The 17,158-nt window shown below is 42.7% G+C and overlaps 1 protein-coding gene across 1 annotated transcript; it reads left to right on the top strand.

The window, feature by feature from the left end:
* Positions 1-673: 673 nt before the first annotated feature.
* mcm6 (minichromosome maintenance complex component 6) lies at positions 674-16,076 on the top strand. Its single transcript, XM_061733013.1, has 18 exons — positions 674-871; positions 2,018-2,164; positions 3,057-3,167; positions 3,255-3,342; positions 4,434-4,595; positions 4,705-4,870; positions 5,907-6,055; positions 6,879-7,029; positions 7,116-7,257; positions 8,398-8,539; positions 9,383-9,490; positions 9,570-9,725; positions 10,620-10,748; positions 10,856-11,020; positions 11,954-12,068; positions 13,043-13,267; positions 13,360-13,499; positions 15,617-16,076. The coding sequence occupies exons 1-18, from the start codon at positions 774-776 to the stop codon at positions 15,722-15,724; spliced, it is 2,502 nt and encodes an 833-aa protein (XP_061588997.1). The 5' UTR covers positions 674-773; the 3' UTR covers positions 15,725-16,076.
* Positions 16,077-17,158: the final 1,082 nt, after the last annotated feature.

Raw genomic sequence — 17,158 nt, 5'->3', positions numbered from 1 at the left:
AATTAATGTCATGGGTAGTGTATTTTGAAGGATCAAATACTCAACATCCCATATTATCAATTTAGTGTGGCAATCAAATTTTGAAAATCGACTATGCGCATGCGCAGAACCACAAAGTAGCATTTTTCGGCAGGTAGCAGAAATTGACAGAACACCTGATCTTGAAAAAAAAAGCTCTGTCAGTGTCTAACAAATGGAATTATTTGACTGTATTCAACGTATTTTTACTTTTTGATCAGTGACTAGGTTGGTTATAAATTATATTATTAGTTGGTTATATAATTATCAATAACTTATAATACTGAATACGGGGGTTAAGCAGGCTTGTAAAACTGGCGGGATTAACTGTTTGAGAGGTGATGGGGCATATTTAAGCCAGTTAATACGGTGCAAATGAACTGCTCGGCAAAACCAGGCTGATGAAAAAGTACATATTTTTTACGTGTTTTTCACAGAAAGCTTGAGTGTCTTTTTTACAGTCTTTTCAAACCGCCTTAAACCTTATTGGTCTAAATCGGGAGCCGTAGCGCGGGAAAGACTGACGTTTCACCTCTGATTGGCTGCGCATCGGAAGTATCTGCTTAGAAAGTAGTTGATTGGTCAAGAGCGGCGCGCCAAACGTCACGTGACCTGTCTTTTCGCGCCAAACTGCAGTCTGTTGTGACGAAGGGAGCGCGTGTGCAACTTCGGGAGAGTTTTCTGTGTCCGGACATCAGCTCGAGTTTGAGTTAGTTTTTTTCGGCTCTTTTACCTGCAGCTTGAGCGCGAGGATCATGGACGTCGCTACAGCAGCCGCGGAGCAGGCGGGCGCCCCGGTGAAGGACGAGCTGGCGGAGAAATGCCAGAAGTTGTTCCAGGCTTTCTTGGAGGAGTAAGTCGAACACATGCGGCCCGATGGGGCACGACCCGGGCTGATCACCCGTCCCTGGAAAACTGAATAGTCCCGTATTTATAAACTAAAGTCCCGTATGGAGCTGAAAAGGGACACACTTTGTCCCGTATTACTGTGAGAGTCAGAAAATAGTCATAAAATGCCAATGGAAAATGTCATTGAGCTGTTGAGTTCATAAGTTATTTTGTTCTGTTTTACTCCAACTGTAGCTACAGTCATGGCCTTTGAAGCTCAAATATGTTTACAAGTTTTCTACAGACTTTCTGTTTGCACTTTTGTTATTGCACTAAAAATGTGCACTATTACAGAATGGATGTTCTGCTTTCTTTCAGTTGTTTTATATTAATTTATACAATTTTAAGTTAAGCAGGGCAGGTTTCTGTTTAAGAAAGATACTTATTTTATTCAATTCATTTTGTTATTTTGTATTAAAGTGAATTGCTGTATAATAATTTGTTTTCCATGTGTTCATGTCATTCAAAAATATACATATACAGGACTGTCTCAGAAAATTAGAATATTGTGATAAAGTCCTTTATTTTCTGTAATGCAAAAATGTCATACATTCTGGATTCATTACAAATCAACTGAAATATTGCAAGCCTTTTATTATTTTAATATTGCTGATCATGGCTTACAGCTTAAGAAAACTCAAATATCCTATCTCAAAAAATTTGAATATTCTGGGAATCTTAAACTGTAAGCCATAATCAGCTATATTAAAATAATAAAAGGCTTGCAATATTTCAGTTGATTTGTAATGAATCCAGAATGTATGACATTTTTTTTTTTTTTTTAATTGCATTACAGAAAATAAAGAACTTTATCACAATATTCTAATTTTCTGAGACATTCCTGTAATTCAATTCAGGTTTGAGTCAAATAGTTAAAAAAAAAAATCATTTCACTCACAAAAAAAGGGGCTAAAAATAATTCACAGCGCCAGGAAAGGTGAAGACAACCGGGTTGGCCGGTCCTGCAGTTGAGGGGTCCCTTATTTATTATTCAGGGGGTTGACAACCCTACGCACGACGACACGTGTCTGTCCACGCTGGGACTGAACTGTGTCAATGGTGGTGCTGATGCTGATTATTGATGGTGTTGTTTTATGTTTCCCCTCTGCAGATTTCAGAGCGTAGACGGGGAGGTGAAGTACGTCCGGGAGGCCGAGGAGCTGATCCGCCCCGAGAGGAACACGCTGCTGGTGAGCTTCGTGGACCTGGAGGGCTTCAACCAGGAGCTGGCCACCACCATCCAGGAGGAGTACTACAGGTGAGCCGCCCGGCCCGGCCCGGCCGGAGCCTCGCTGCTGCTGCAGGGCCGGTTCTAGAAAATGTTGACTAGGCTGCATCTCAGATCAGAGGGGGGGCACATGCCTGGCACCTTATTCAACACTAAATTATGCATTTTCCCATAATTTCAAGCGGAATAATAATAGCAAAACAAGAATATTTAAAGTGTCTTTCAAATGCTTTATTGCAGCAATATTGCTGCAGAACAAAGAAGATGCTACATTTAGTCCGGGCTACCTCACCCATCAGACAATCTAGCAACAGATGTTTCTTACCCTGAAAATAAAACATAGACATTCAAACTAATTTTATCTAAACGGCTCAAAACCATCACTAAACATGACAATCATTTCAAGTGGAATGATACCAGTCAAACAATAATATTTAAAGTGTCTTTCAAGTGCATTTTTGCAGCAATATCGCTGCAGAAAAAAGAAAATGCTACATTTAGTCTGGGCTACCTCACCCATCAGACAATCTAGCAACAGAAAATAACACATAGAAAAATAAATATAACTATAAATATAAACTTGCTGGCGTGGTTGTGCTTGAACCACTTCTGAATATCCATGGTTACTTTGTGTTAACGGAGCAGCAGAGAGCAGCGTCTTGCTGGTGCAGGAAACTGCTGGAAGCAGATGAGTGACGGACACTGGGTGGTTTATGGTTCCGCTTTGCACCAACGCAGTGTTTACGGGGTAGGATACGCGGGGACGCGAACGTACGGTGCGCGTCGCCGCGTACCCTACGCCGTAGGCTACGCCGTCGATTTAACGCGGAACCATAAATCAGGCTTAACGCGCGCACATTTGTCAGTTTTCTTTTCGTCTTTTCAACTGAGCAGCACTAACCTGGGGGGGGTCTGGTTTCAGGGTGTACCCCCACCTCTGCCGGGCGGTGCGTAACTTTGCCAGGGATCATGGGAACATCCCCCTGACCAAAGAGTTCTACGTGGCCATCGAGGACCTGCCCACCAGACACAAGTGAGAGGAGCTGGACATGTCTGTGGTGTTGGTGCTGCTGCGGGTCGGGGGCCCCGGGGGGCACTAATGTCCTCTGAATCTCTGCAGGATCCGAGAGCTGTCCTCCATGCGTGTGGGGACCCTGGTGAAGATCAGCGGCCAGGTGGTGAGGACGCACCCGGTCCACCCGGAGCTGGTGAGACTACGAGACGCTGACACCCTACACCTTTTTATTTTTTTCTTTCTTTCTTTTTTGTTTATTTTGGTCATCCAAAAAACAATGTTACATGGGTGCAACCATCATCATCATCCAGCACACATGGGGAAAACAGCAAAACCAGAGAGGAACTACAGAGATGGCTCAAAACGATGTGACCAAAAAAGGTGTAGGCTAAACCTGAGCTTGTCATGACTATAACCCTATTATCATACAATCAATACACACACACACACACACACACACACACACACACACACACACACAGTGCAGTAATACATCTGTTACACCATCATATATTATATGGCGGGTGCGAAGAAGCAAACAAAAGCCCAGTAATAATAGTTACACTATGAAATTTGGTGTCAATGAATTACAATATATCCGTACAGTTTATTACAGTATTTTTTTATACCCGTTGATAGTCCACCTGGTCCCTCACCCGGGGCCTCATGTACTAAGAGTGCGTGGATTTCAACGTGAATCCGTGCGTGGAATTCTTGCGTACGCTAAAAGAAATTCATATGTACAAAACTGCATACGACCAAATCCACGCAGGTTCCTTTGAACATCCCAATCAGCGTGGATTTGAGCACGACACTCCTCCCTGTCTCCTCCCTCAAATACATATGTTTGAATATGATAAGGAACATAATTATCCATTAAAAACTGCTCATTTTAACAAGAAATTTGCAAAAACAGGTAAAACAAATAAAATTAAAAGAAACCATCAGCCGTGAGCTGGAGATAGTCCTGTCAAAAGTTGAGGCTGGAAAAAATCATTTATTTGGAGGCATTTCTTCTGATTTAAGCTGCATTGCATTATGGGTATTGTTGTTCTTTGCTTTGCGTTGCGTTCCGTGAAGAGTTGTGGTTTAATTATGATCATAAGGGTTTGTGAATGTTTATGGGCAGCGTTAGTGCATCATTACGCTCTGCTTTTCTTGTTTGTATTCATGTATATCCTACCGTGAGCGTAGAAAGTGGCGTACGCATGTTTTTTGTGCGGCGCAGGTTTTGTACATGAGGCCCCTGGTCCTGATGGTTTAGCGTCTGCTGTGTGTTCTCAGGTGAGCGGAACCTTCCAGTGCATGGACTGCCAGGCGGTGATCAAAGACGTCCCCCAGCAGTTCAAGTACTCCCCCCCGACCATCTGCAGGAACCCCGTCTGCAACAACCGCTCCCGCTTCCACCTGGACACGCACAAGTCCAAGTTCATCGACTTCCAGAAGGTACGGCCTGCTGGCTGGTTGGGTTGGGTGGGCTGGGGGGGGCCGCCGGCCCGGAGGTCTGACCCCGGAGGTTCCTGACCCCGGGTTCCTCACCCGTCTCTGCCCGCAGGTGCGTATCCAGGAGACGCAGGCGGAGCTGCCGCGCGGCTCCATCCCCCGCTCCCTGGAGGTGGTGCTGAGGGCGGAGGCCGTGGAGACGGCGCAGGCCGGGGACCGCTGCGACTTCACGGGCTCCCTCATCGTGGTGCCCGACGTGTCCCAGCTCAGCACTCCCGGTATGGTTGCTCTCCCGCCGCCGCGCCCGCTTACTGCTGCTGCTGCTGCTGCTGCTGCTGCTGCTGCTGCTGCTGCTGCTGTCTGATCCCGGGTTTACACATAGCTGTTTACAGAAAAACTGACATTTCCCGCTCCTACGTTTTGAAAAATCCCATAATTTCCAGGAACCTGCATAAATATCTGTTAAGGTGCTATGAGCAGCCAAACCTACAGGGGGCAGTGTAACAAGAAGATACAGTCATGCTAGCCAATCAGAATCCTGGAAAAAAACATCAACAAATGACACGAGTAACTTCCAGTTACTTCCAACATGAACCAGAGTCTTTGGTTTGGAGTGACAGAGAAGTGGAGTTACTTTTAAGTGTGTGATGTTAGAATATAAAACATTGCAATATATAAATTACCAATTCTAACTCTAATAATTATTCCTGGCATTATCATGATATATTGTTTCATAGTGTATTATTATATTAAGTTATGAAATCTCATGGGATGTTAAACTATAGTATTATTATATTGTTATATATAATAGTATGGTGATATCATTTTGTTATGTTGTAATATTACTATATTATTATGCTATATTTATATTATATTGTGCTACACCACTCTATATGATAATTATTTGTTTACTTATTTATTCTGGAATTAACATTCTTAATTTATGTATCTACTTTCATCATATTTGCGCGCACACACACACGCACCTAGATACATATCATTGTAACTGATGTCTTTTGTCACTGTTTGCACTGTATGTTAATAAATTATATATATATATATATATATATATATATAAAAACAGGTAAAATACTAGAAAATATTGACGGTTACAAACAAATTGTAAACACAGGTTGCACTCATGACGCTGGTGACGTTTCTGTCTCATAATGTGACGTTCTGAAGCCTAAATGTCTAACTGCTGTTTACAAGTGTTTACAAGTTTTCAGGAATGATGGTTTTTGGAGACTTTGAGCTTTGTTTCCGTGTAAACGGGTCCTGATCCTCACGACCACCTGCGTCTCTCCTCCCCAGGCGTGCGGGCGGAGACCTCCACCCGGCTGGGCGGGGGCCGGCAGGGCTTCGAGGCGGAGGGGCTGAGGGGCCTGAAGGCCCTGGGGGTCCGGGAGCTGTCCTACAGGCTGGCCTTCCTGGCCTGCAACGTGGCCCCCACCAACCCACGGGTACGGCTGCTCGGCTCTGCCGGGTTACACTTAATGTTCAATTCCATTGTTTTGGCCGATAACTTTCACTTTTTTAACTCTTTATAGAGGTCTATAATCATTAATAAGATCCATCCATTGACTAGATCATCCACATACAGGACTGTCTCAGAAAATTAGAATATTGTGATAACGTTCTTTATTTTCTGTAATGCAATTTAAAAAAAAAAAATAAAAAAATAAAAATGTCATACATTCTGGATTCATTACAAATCAACTGAAATATTACAAGCCTTTTATTATTTTAATATTGCTGATTATGGTTTACAGTTTAAGATTAAGATTCCCAGAATATTCTAATATTTTGAGATAGGATATTTGAGTTTTCTTAAGCTGTAAGCCATGATCAGCAATATTAAAATAATAAAAGGCTTGCAATATTTCAGTTGATTTGTAATGAATCCAGAATGTATGACATTTTTTTTTTTTTTTTAATTGCATTACAGAAAATCACAATATTCTACTTTTCTGAGACAGTCCTGTATGTCCAATTTTATTTATATAGCGTCTATTACAACAAAGGTTGTCTCTAGGATCTTTCCAGAGACAGAACATAAACCCCCGAGCAATTATTACATAAACTATGGCAAGAAAAAACTCCCCTTTTAAGAGGGAAGAAACCTGGACCAGGACCTGGATCATAAGGGGGATCTCCTGCTGAAGACCAGCTGGGCAGAGCAGGAAAAGAGAGAACAGACGGAGAGAATGAAGAACAGAGAAAGGAGAGGGGGCAGGCCAGGACGTCAGCAAGGTGGTGGTCGACCAAACTCTGTTCTCGTTCCAGTTCGGAGGTAAAGAGCTGCGTGACGAGGAGCAGACGGCCGAGAGCATCAAGAGCCAGATGACGGAGAAGGAGTGGGAGAAGGTGTTTGAGATGAGCCAGGACAAGAACCTGTACCACAACCTGTGCACCAGCCTGTTCCCCACCATCCACGGTCAGCTCCCCACACCACCCCCCAACCACCCTCCCCTGCAGGGCTCTCTGCTAACCGTCTGCTAACCGTCTGACTGACTGCTGCAGGTAACGACGAGGTGAAGCGTGGCATCCTGCTCATGCTGTTTGGCGGCGTCCCCAAGACCACCATGGAGAGGACGTCCCTGAGAGGAGACGTCAACGTCTGCATCGTGGGAGACCCCAGCACGGCCAAGAGCCAGTTCCTCAAGTGAGCAGACACCGTGTTCCCGCCACCGCTGATGGCTGCAGCCTGTAGTGACCGTAGGGGTGTAACAATGTATCGTGCCACGAAATTTCACGATACAAAAACGGCACGATACGTGTCGTGGAGGTGGCAAAGTGTATCGTGATATTGGATTATTAATAATTAATTATCAATTAACCTATTGTGTTGAAAAGTAATGTGCAGCATATTTGTGCTGACCACGGCTCGACCCGTGGACCAAAATCTTCCTCCTCTCAGAAGAAACTAGTACCGTTTTGGTCCCGATCACGGGACTCTTGCAGGGTTTTGAGCTCTGAACTTTTACTGATGTAAGGCTGGTGTAGAGTTAAGCCTTACCTTATTAAATTAAACCTTTTTGGGGTGGTGAGTAGGATAAACACGGGGACAAGTTCTGCTGAGTTCCAGTGTACTTTAATGTCCCTCAACAGTGTAGGATTTTAGAACATCAACACAGCACCTAGTGCCGTACTGTGGCGTATCACTCCGCCCAATCTAAAACAGACTAATCACTACAGATAAACTGACTAGTGTCATTATAGTCCCTGATTTACATCAGAATATAAAGAATAGATTTATAAAATAATGAGCCCTGAATTACCAAAATAACCTTCTTAACAAAAATAAATCTCCTCTTACACTTATAAGGTGAGCATGAATCAATCTTTTTATGATGTAAAATTGTATGTATTTATTTACTTTTATTTATTTATTTAATTTTAGTTGTTAAATTTCTGGAAAATAAAAAAGTCAAATCATACATGAGAGAAACTATTCAGTTTGTGTCTAAATATTTGTACTTGTATGAAACTGAAGATCATAATGCAAACCTGACATTTACTTTTAGTTCAGTTTGTGGAAAATGGTTGGCCTGGCTTTCTCTTTAAAACTTAAACAGTTATAAAGCATTACAAACTGGAACAATAGGACAAACGTACAGCATTGTTTTGTATTTAGTGTCTTTCAAATAAAAGACATTTTTTTTCCAGTCAATAGTTCCTCATTCAAGGTTGTTAAAAGAATACTGCTATAATATCGTGTCGTTATCGTGACCTCAGTATGGTGTATGGTACCGTGAGGTTAGTGTACCGTTCCCCCCCTAAGTGACGGTATGTGCGTCCCCAGGCACGTGGAGGAGTTCAGCCCCAGGGCCGTCTACACCAGCGGGAAGGCCAGCAGCGCCGCCGGGCTCACGGCCGCCGTGGTCCGGGACGAGGAGTCGCACGAGTTCGTCATCGAGGCCGGAGCCCTGATGCTGGCAGACAACGTGAGTGCTGCCGGGGAGACCCCTTAATGAATGAATGAATGAAGTTTATTCAGTCATGACAACACAACAACACGAAAAAAACATTGCATTAACATTCCACACAAAACCAATAATCATGTGTTGAACAATGACTGAAAAGGCATAGACTGAAGCAAACTGATTATAAAAGCCTATCCTACAGGACTGTCAGAAAATTAGAATATTGTGATAAAGTTCTTTATTTTCTGTAATGCAATTTATAAAAAAAAAAAAAAAAAATGTCATACATTCTGGATTCATTACAAATCAACTGAAATATTGCAAACCTTTTATTTAATATTGCTGATTATGGTTTACAGCTTAAGATTCCCAGAATATTCTAATTTTTTTAGATAGGATATTTGAGTTTTCTTAAACTGTAAACCATGATCAGCAATATTAAAATAATAAAAGGCTTGCAATATTTCAGTTGATTTGTAATGAATCCAGAATGTATGACGTTTTAGTTTTTAATTGCATTACAGAAAATCACAATTATATATACTTATTTCTGAGTCGGTCCTGTAGTGTATAAGATGAATAACAAGGGTGAGAGCACGCACCCTTGTGGTGAGCCTGTGGAGGAACATTCTGTCAGATAAAAAACCCCATTAACTCTGACTCTCTGTGTCCTGTTTGTTAAAAAGTTTAAAATCCAGCCCACAAGATTTCTAAAAGCCTCTGCGTTAATAGCAGAGGAAAAATCAGTGAATTAAAGCTGGGCGTGACACCCGCTTCCTTCAAGATGTTTAAAAATTAAATGAAGGAGAGTGAGTGTAGAATCCTCCTCTAGGTCTATGGTTGTAATCCTGCTGCTGCTTCCAGGGCGTGTGCTGCATCGATGAGTTTGATAAGATGGACCTGAAGGACCAGGTAGCCATCCATGAGGCCATGGAGCAGCAGACCATCAGCATCACCAAGGCCGGCGTCAAGGTAACGGGTCGGCCCGCCCAGGGGGACTAACGGGGTCCAGGCCCGGCAATGACCCGGGAACCTCCTCTCTCTCCTCCAGGCCACCCTGAACGCTCGCACGTCCATCCTGGCCGCCGCCAACCCGGTCAGCGGGCGCTACGACCGCAGCAAGAGCCTGAAGCAGAACATCAACCTGACGGCGCCCATCATGAGCCGCTTCGACCTGTTCTTCATCCTGGTGGACGACTGCAACGAGGTGTGTTGGTGTCCGGGGGGGGCTCATGTTCCTCAAAGCAGGGCAGACACTGACTGTGTTTCCATGCATCAATAACCCTTTTAAAACCCCAATATTGGCAATAACCCGAATTTGCACGGCCATGTAAACACCAATAACCTCTTTGAATAACCCGAATTTGCTCATATTCAGGTTTTTAAAAACCCCAATATGAGCCCTGGGTTACTCCTTTTAAAACCCGAATATTCAGTCATGTAAACACCAAACGGAACAGGAATTAGTTTTCTGCTCATGCTCTGTTCACAAGGAATCCTGGGGCTTCATTTATCAACCGTTCTTACGCACAGATGTGTGCGTAAAGTGTGTGTAAGAACATTCCAACGCAAAGTATGGAATTTATCAACATGTACCTGTGCGTAGGAACGCGTGTAATTTCAAGCACAACTCTGACCATGCGTACACAATCTAGTGGTAGAACAGTGAAACTACAAATAGAACCCAGTAAAAGAGTCACAGTGTTCAGCGATCTCAAACTTCACACATGTTCCCCGTTTCCTCTAATTAATAAAAATTCTCCATTAGTAATTTAGCAGACATTTTGCGTCCAGGTTACAGACTACGCCATTGCCATGACAGTAGTAGTAGTAATGACAGTAGTAGTAGTATCTCCACCCTTTTCCACTGACACTGCTGTGCTTCAGGTTACAGTAGTAGTAGTAATGATAGTAGTAGTAGTAACACCGCTGTGCTCCAGGTTACAGACTACGCCATCGCCGTGACTGTAGTAGTGATGACTGTAGTATCTCCGGTCTCTTCCACTGACACCGCTGTGCTCCAGGTTACAGTAGTAGTAGTAATGACAGTAGTAGTACTAGTAGTAATGACAGTAGTAGTAGTAACACCGCTGTGCTCCAGGTTACAGACTACGCCATCGCCCGGCGGATCGTGGACCTGCACTCCCGCGTGGAGGAGTCTGTGGACCGGCTGTACTCCCTGGACGAGATCCGCAGATACCTGCTGTTCGCCCGCCAGTTCAAGCCCAAGGTTTGTCTGCTCCTCCCTCCCTTCACCCTCACTGTTGCCAGGAGGTGAAGCAGCACCTGCTGACCTCTGTCCCGGCGCTGACCTCTGTCCCGGCGTGACTGTTGCAGATCTCGTCGGAGTCGGAGGAGTTCATCGTGGAGCAGTACAAGCGGCTGCGTCAGCGTGACGGCTCCGGCGGCGTGTCCAAGTCGGCCTGGAGGATCACGGTGCGGCAGCTGGAGAGCATGATCCGCCTGTCCGAGGCCATGGCCCGCATGCACTGCTGCGACGAGGTAGGACCTGTTACTGCCAATAATACTGATTATTGATCACTATTACTGCCAATAATACTGATTATTGATCATTCTGTTACTGCCAATTATACTGATTATTGATCACTCTTACTGCCAATGATACTGATTATTGATCATTCACACACCCACTATAAACTTATTTCATGTTCTTCCCTGTCATTACAAATACACTTGTAAAACTAGATGTAAGAACTTTTTGTTGTAGTTAGATTGTAATCCACAGGGATTAAGACCATGGAAGCAGAACAACAGATTAACAAATTTGTAGAAACATCTTTCAATTAATATTGATCAAAGTCAGCAACGTCCCCTACTGGCCACACAGAGAAGCAACAGGTCAAAGGTCAGAGAGCTGCACAGTTGCAGCATTGATGTTTCCATCATCCTACTGTCAGCCTGGCAGGTTTTTACCATCTATGGTTTTTAATCTGAAATGGAGCAAATTCAGCTACAAGAGCAGCCTGGGGTTGATTTACACTTAATATTTAAAGAGATATAGTACTAAGTGATACTGAGTGTCATCTACAGTGTAGGCTACTAAAAGAAACAAAATAATCAAATAGATCATTTATAAACCATTTACTATAAACACGTTATCTACTTTATTTATGGTTTTAAATAAACTGCAACAGCAATGTACAACAACAAACTTCTACAAAAACTAGAACTATAATTAAAATCACTCAACTTAGAGAAACAGAACCTTGTCATTATGTGTATTGATGTAAAAATAATTGTATTTATTTCAACTCTTGGGCGCCCCCTAGTGGTCACAGGGCCCTAAGCAGCTGCTTAGTTCGCTTATACTTGGCCGGCTCTGCTGTTGAGCGTCCCCACACTGCTCTGCAGCTCCACTGACTCCTCCAGGGCTGAAGAGGAGGTTTTTACACTCCCTCCCCCCTCTGGTTGCAGGTCCAGCCCAAACACGTGAAGGAAGCCTTCAGGCTGCTCAACAAGTCCATCATCCGGGTGGAGACGCCCGACATCAACCTGGAGCAGGAGGACGAGCTGGAGGAGGAGGAGGAAGGTGAGGGTAACAGTCGTCCTGGGGGTGAAGACATGTCCTTATGGAGCTAGAACAGTCCCACAAGTGACAAATTAATAATTAATTAAACTTGTTTATTTATCTTTATTCCACCAGCTGGTTTATTAAACTACTACCAAATATTAATCACTTTTCTAAGCGAACGACGCAAACGCAGCTCAAACAGCAGGTGTATCCGCCCCTTTAATCTGATTGGTTTGAGTAAATCGTCCCCCACGTGGGGTGCACTCTGATTAGCTAAAACAAAGGAGAATATCTGATTGGTTGCAGATCCTTCCGTGTTTAAAAAAAAAAAAAAAAAAAAAAAAAAAGCATTTGTGGATCGAGTCACGTCAGGAGATTCTCAAAAGTCACAAATGCAGCGCATCCCATAGATCACAAACGTTTGTAAATCAGGTTATATTTGTGTGTGCACCAGAAATACAGGACTGTCTCAGAAAATTAGAATATTGTGATTTTCTTTAATGCAATTACAAAAATGTCATACATTCTGGATTCATTACAAATCAACTGAAATATTGCAAGCCTTTTATTATTTTAATATTGCTGATCATGGCTTACAGCTTAAGAAAACTCAAATATCCTATCTCAAAAAATTAGAATATTCTGGGAATCTTAATCTTAAGCTGTAAGCCATAATCAGCAATATTAAAATAATAAAAGGCTTGAAATATTTCAGTTGATTTGTAATTAATCCAGAATGTATGACATTTTTGTTATAAATAAAGAACTTTATCACAATATTCTAACTTTCTGAGACAGTCCTGTATTTGTGTGTGCATCAAAAATACATTTGTGTATCTTGTCCTATGCTTTTGTGGATCGGCGTGTGCATTAGTCACTTTTGAGACCGTTCTAGCTCCACATGTCCTGGGGCTGCAGGCGCGTCCTGGGAAAGGGAAGGGTTGATGTACAAATAAAATTGCATTGAAATTGATCTTTGCGTCTGTTCCCAGTAAACGACGTTCCCAACGGCGTGAACGGGGTGAACGGGCTGAACGGTCATGCCGAGGGCGTGAACGGGCACGACGGCGGGGTCAACGGGGTCAACGGCCACGTGGACGGGGTGAACGGCCGCGCCGAGCCCGGCGCCCCCTCCAAGCCCTCCCTCCGCCTGTCCTTCGCCGAGTACAAGCGCATCTCCAACCTGCTGGTGCTGCACCTGCGGAGAGTGGAGGACGGTGAGAGCCGTTTGTCGGCCCGTCTCCCCGGGATTAGGTCCCAACTCGCCTGTATCCGGGACCTAATCACCATCTCCCCTTCCGTGTTGCAGCCGAGGAGGAGGAGCAGCTGAGGAAGAGCGCGGTGGTGAACTGGTACCTGAAGGAGATGGAGTCGGAGATCGAGTCTGAGGAGGAGCTGATCAGCAGGAAGGCTCTGATCGAGAAGGTGCTGCACCGGCTGGTGCACTACGTAAGTCCTCGTCCCGCCGTTAGTCGTCTTCAGTAAGCTCAGTTTAACATTCAGTCTCCTCTGAGTTCTGATGTACTATATCTTGGTCGTGATAATTATTTGGAATGTAGGCAAGAGATAAAATTGCTGCAAATTCTCTTAGTGGCAAGTAAAAAAGCAATTACCAGGAGATGGTTAACGCCGGCCCCACCTACTCTAGAGGACTGGATTGGTATCACCTTAGATATTTTTAGGATGGAAAAGATGACCTTCCAACTAAAAACACAACGGGACATATTTTACAACATTATGAATAACTGGATGGTATTTATCGCCCCATGAGAGCAGATTTTATTTGACTTCACTGGTACTATTATGTTGTAACTCGTTGATTTAACCTTTGACCTGGTTTTATGATTAATTCCACAGCAGCGGCAGGTGACCCCTGATTTCAGTTCAGAGTTCATGTAAACAGCTTTTTTTGGTGATCACATTTTTTTATTTATATTTAATTTTTTTTAATTATAAACTGTGGCATCCACAATGATGTCAAACAAACATACACATATTTTCACCCCCTCCCAAACCCACCCCTCGGACTTAAGTATTCAATGAAAACAATTAATAATAAGGAAAACAGGAAAAAAGATCATACAACAATAAAAAAACAAAAAAAGGACAAAATAAAACAAAGGCAAAACATAATATATAAAAATAAAATGGACTGTAAGGTAGTCTATCAGTTTTAAATAAATCTTTCAAGTTTGGCTTTAATTTGATCTGCTGCCATATACCAATTTAAAATAAATGTAGTTGTTTTGCATTCTGGATTGGGGCTGTAGATATTTCCAGATAGATAATATCAAAGTCAGATACCAATGGGAGATGTTAAGCGTGTGTGGTGGTTTCCATCTTACTGCAAGTATCTTGTTTGCTGCTGTTAGGACAGCAAGAAAAATTCGTTTTGGACATAGAGAAGCATTAATTGTGAATAATTATTTAAAAGGGACCTATTATGGCATTTCATGTATATTTTAAACAGGCCTTGAATGTCTTAAAAACTATCAATCAAATAACATTAATCTCGACATCTCGACTTTTTTCTCGAAGTGCGCAAGGAAAAAAAAATCTTCCTCTAAAATATTTTTATTTTTCTCCTGCCTGACTCTTAATTCCCTTCCGTACTGTTTCCTCCCTGGATCTGTTTGGTAATTCTGACCCACGATGTTTCTGTTTCAGTTCTATCAGCATTCTGGGAGCTGATTGGTCCTTACAGCATCATTAGCTGCAATACTTGCTGTTGAATCTCAATATAATACTAGTATTAATATGTTGCAGAACTACAGTCATATAATTCATGCAACAGCTCAAAAAACTGTTTTAATAATACAAATCAGTGACTACGTTTACATACAGTCAAAATTCGGGTTAGTACTAATATTCCGGTTACTGAAACATTGGAAATATTCCGTTTACATGGTAATTAATCATTCAGGATATCTGGATCAAACCAGCGACGCACGGAGAACATCATGACGCAATTCCCGTCATTTCTGCTTCTTCTTCCTGGATCCAAATTCAAAACAAATGCTGCTTCAACTTTTCTCTCACCTTCTTGTAAATCTTCTATCCCGGTACTTTGTACCGTCTACAAATGCAGAAATGTTCATATCCTTCATTACATTTATGAAGTGATTAGTCTCCTCCTGGTCTTGGTTTCTCCGTGTTTAGAAGAACTTCCTGGACTCAAAAGACCAGGATTCCTTGTGAACAGAGCATGTGCAGAAAACAGATTCCTGTTCCGTTTGATGGGGATATTCTGTTTGGCGTTTACATGACCCAATATTGAGGTTTTAAAAGGAGTAACCCAGGGGTTAAAGCAAATTCGGGTTATTCAAAGGGGTTATTGGTGTTTACATGGCCGTGCAAAACCAGGTTATTGCCAATATTCAGGTTTTAAAAGGTTTATTGATGCATGGAAACAGTCATGATCGGAATCAAATCAAAGTGTAATAATGGATTCTGAATCTTAAGAATCGAATAGACTCTTGACATTTGAATGGATCCCATAGCCCTATTTATATATTTATAAATAAATGAATCTGTAACAGCCGGTTGTGCTCCGTCCTCGTCTGCAGGACCACGTGCTGATCCAGCTGTCCCAGGCCGGGCTGAAGGGCTCGGAGACGGAGAGCAGCGGGGAGGAGGTCCTGGTGGTGAACCCCAACTACGCCCTGGAGGACTAGACCCCAACTACGCCCTGGAGGACTAGATCCCCCCCCTCACCCCGACGGCTGACCCATGCGGTCCGCAGGCCCAGACCCCCCCGCCCCCGTGGGCCCATCACCGGGGATCCTGCAGGACTCTCTTTTTTCAGTTGATCTCAGCTGTAAAAAGATTAGATTCAGAGACCGAGAGTCAGGTGTAAATATGCTGTTCTGTTTCTTCTAGTTTACTGACATCGCTAAAATTATTGCTGGTTGATTTTCATAAACTGTAAATTGAAAGAAAACGAGGCTGGCAAACATGCATTCAGGTTATATTGTATGCTTTTGTATTGTGATGAATGTTTGTTCAGTTAATAAATGTTTTTGTGAACGTTGTCTCTTTCCTGTGTTGCCGGTAATAGTGCTGCTTTAGTGGCGGCTGGTGATCTCACGTGTTCCGATTCAATTTACTGAGTTATTTCCCTTAAACGATTATTTTTAAGCATTTTTTTTCCATACTAAAAGTGGATAGATTCTAGTAAATCAACTGTTCTTTATGGTCCGTGTATCTTTTGGTCATTGGATTTTTCCATCATGAGTGGGAATCAAAAAACAAAAAACGATTGGTTTATTTGATTTTCCTTTTAAAACAAAAAACACATATTGAATACACTGCATTTTTTCTTTTTCTGTGTTAATATGATTTAACAAAGATTCAAAATACGCTTTTATTTTCGTTTTCTATTTCATATAAGAAAAATGAAATCCCTAGTCAACAGGAAGGAAAAAACGAACCAAAAACAACCGTTTATTCATATTCGTGCACCGGAAGCTGGCATTTACAACCGAGTGAACTTAGTTCTGGATATTTAACAGGCATTCCTGTGACAATTCTCTCCAGGGGAAGTTTGATTTTAATATTTTATTGGTCGGGTTTACGTGACTCGGAAATGGCTCTGTATGCTGCAGTTCGGGTAACCATGGCAACCATAGCGGCGCTGAAACAACAGATTAAGGATTATTTTTTAAAGATTGATTAAGGACTTGTTCCACAGCGGTTTGACGCACAATGACATTTCCTGCACGTTGCAGCAGATGTGTCTCCTGCAATGCTCAGAAATGAGCGTCAGAAGATTCTGTGCTCGGCATCATCTGAGGAGAAAAAGGCTACGCAGAGCTGGAGAGCGCTTTGATTCAATCTATTTATGAGGTTTTTATTCAGATGTCCACAGTATATTGCAAATATACACACTGCATGCGACGCGAGCGAGAGTCAGCGTCAAAAACAGTTCCATTGCTTTATTTTTTATTGCACTGTCTATACTGGTTGCGAGCGACGCGGCGTCGTTTTGAGCTGGACTTTTGTCGCACGCCCTGCTTCTATTTTCTTCCCGTCGCTCGCGTTGAAAGCCGGTTGAAAGTTGAAATAAAAGTGTAAAGCGCTGTAGGAAACAGTCATTTCAATACAAGAAC

This window comes from Cololabis saira, chromosome 10 (assembly GCF_033807715.1).
Source record: "Cololabis saira isolate AMF1-May2022 chromosome 10, fColSai1.1, whole genome shotgun sequence".
NCBI lineage: Eukaryota > Metazoa > Chordata > Actinopteri > Beloniformes > Belonidae > Cololabis > Cololabis saira.
Note: the sequence above shows the minus strand (reverse complement) of the source record. Positions and strands in the feature narration are given on the sequence as shown.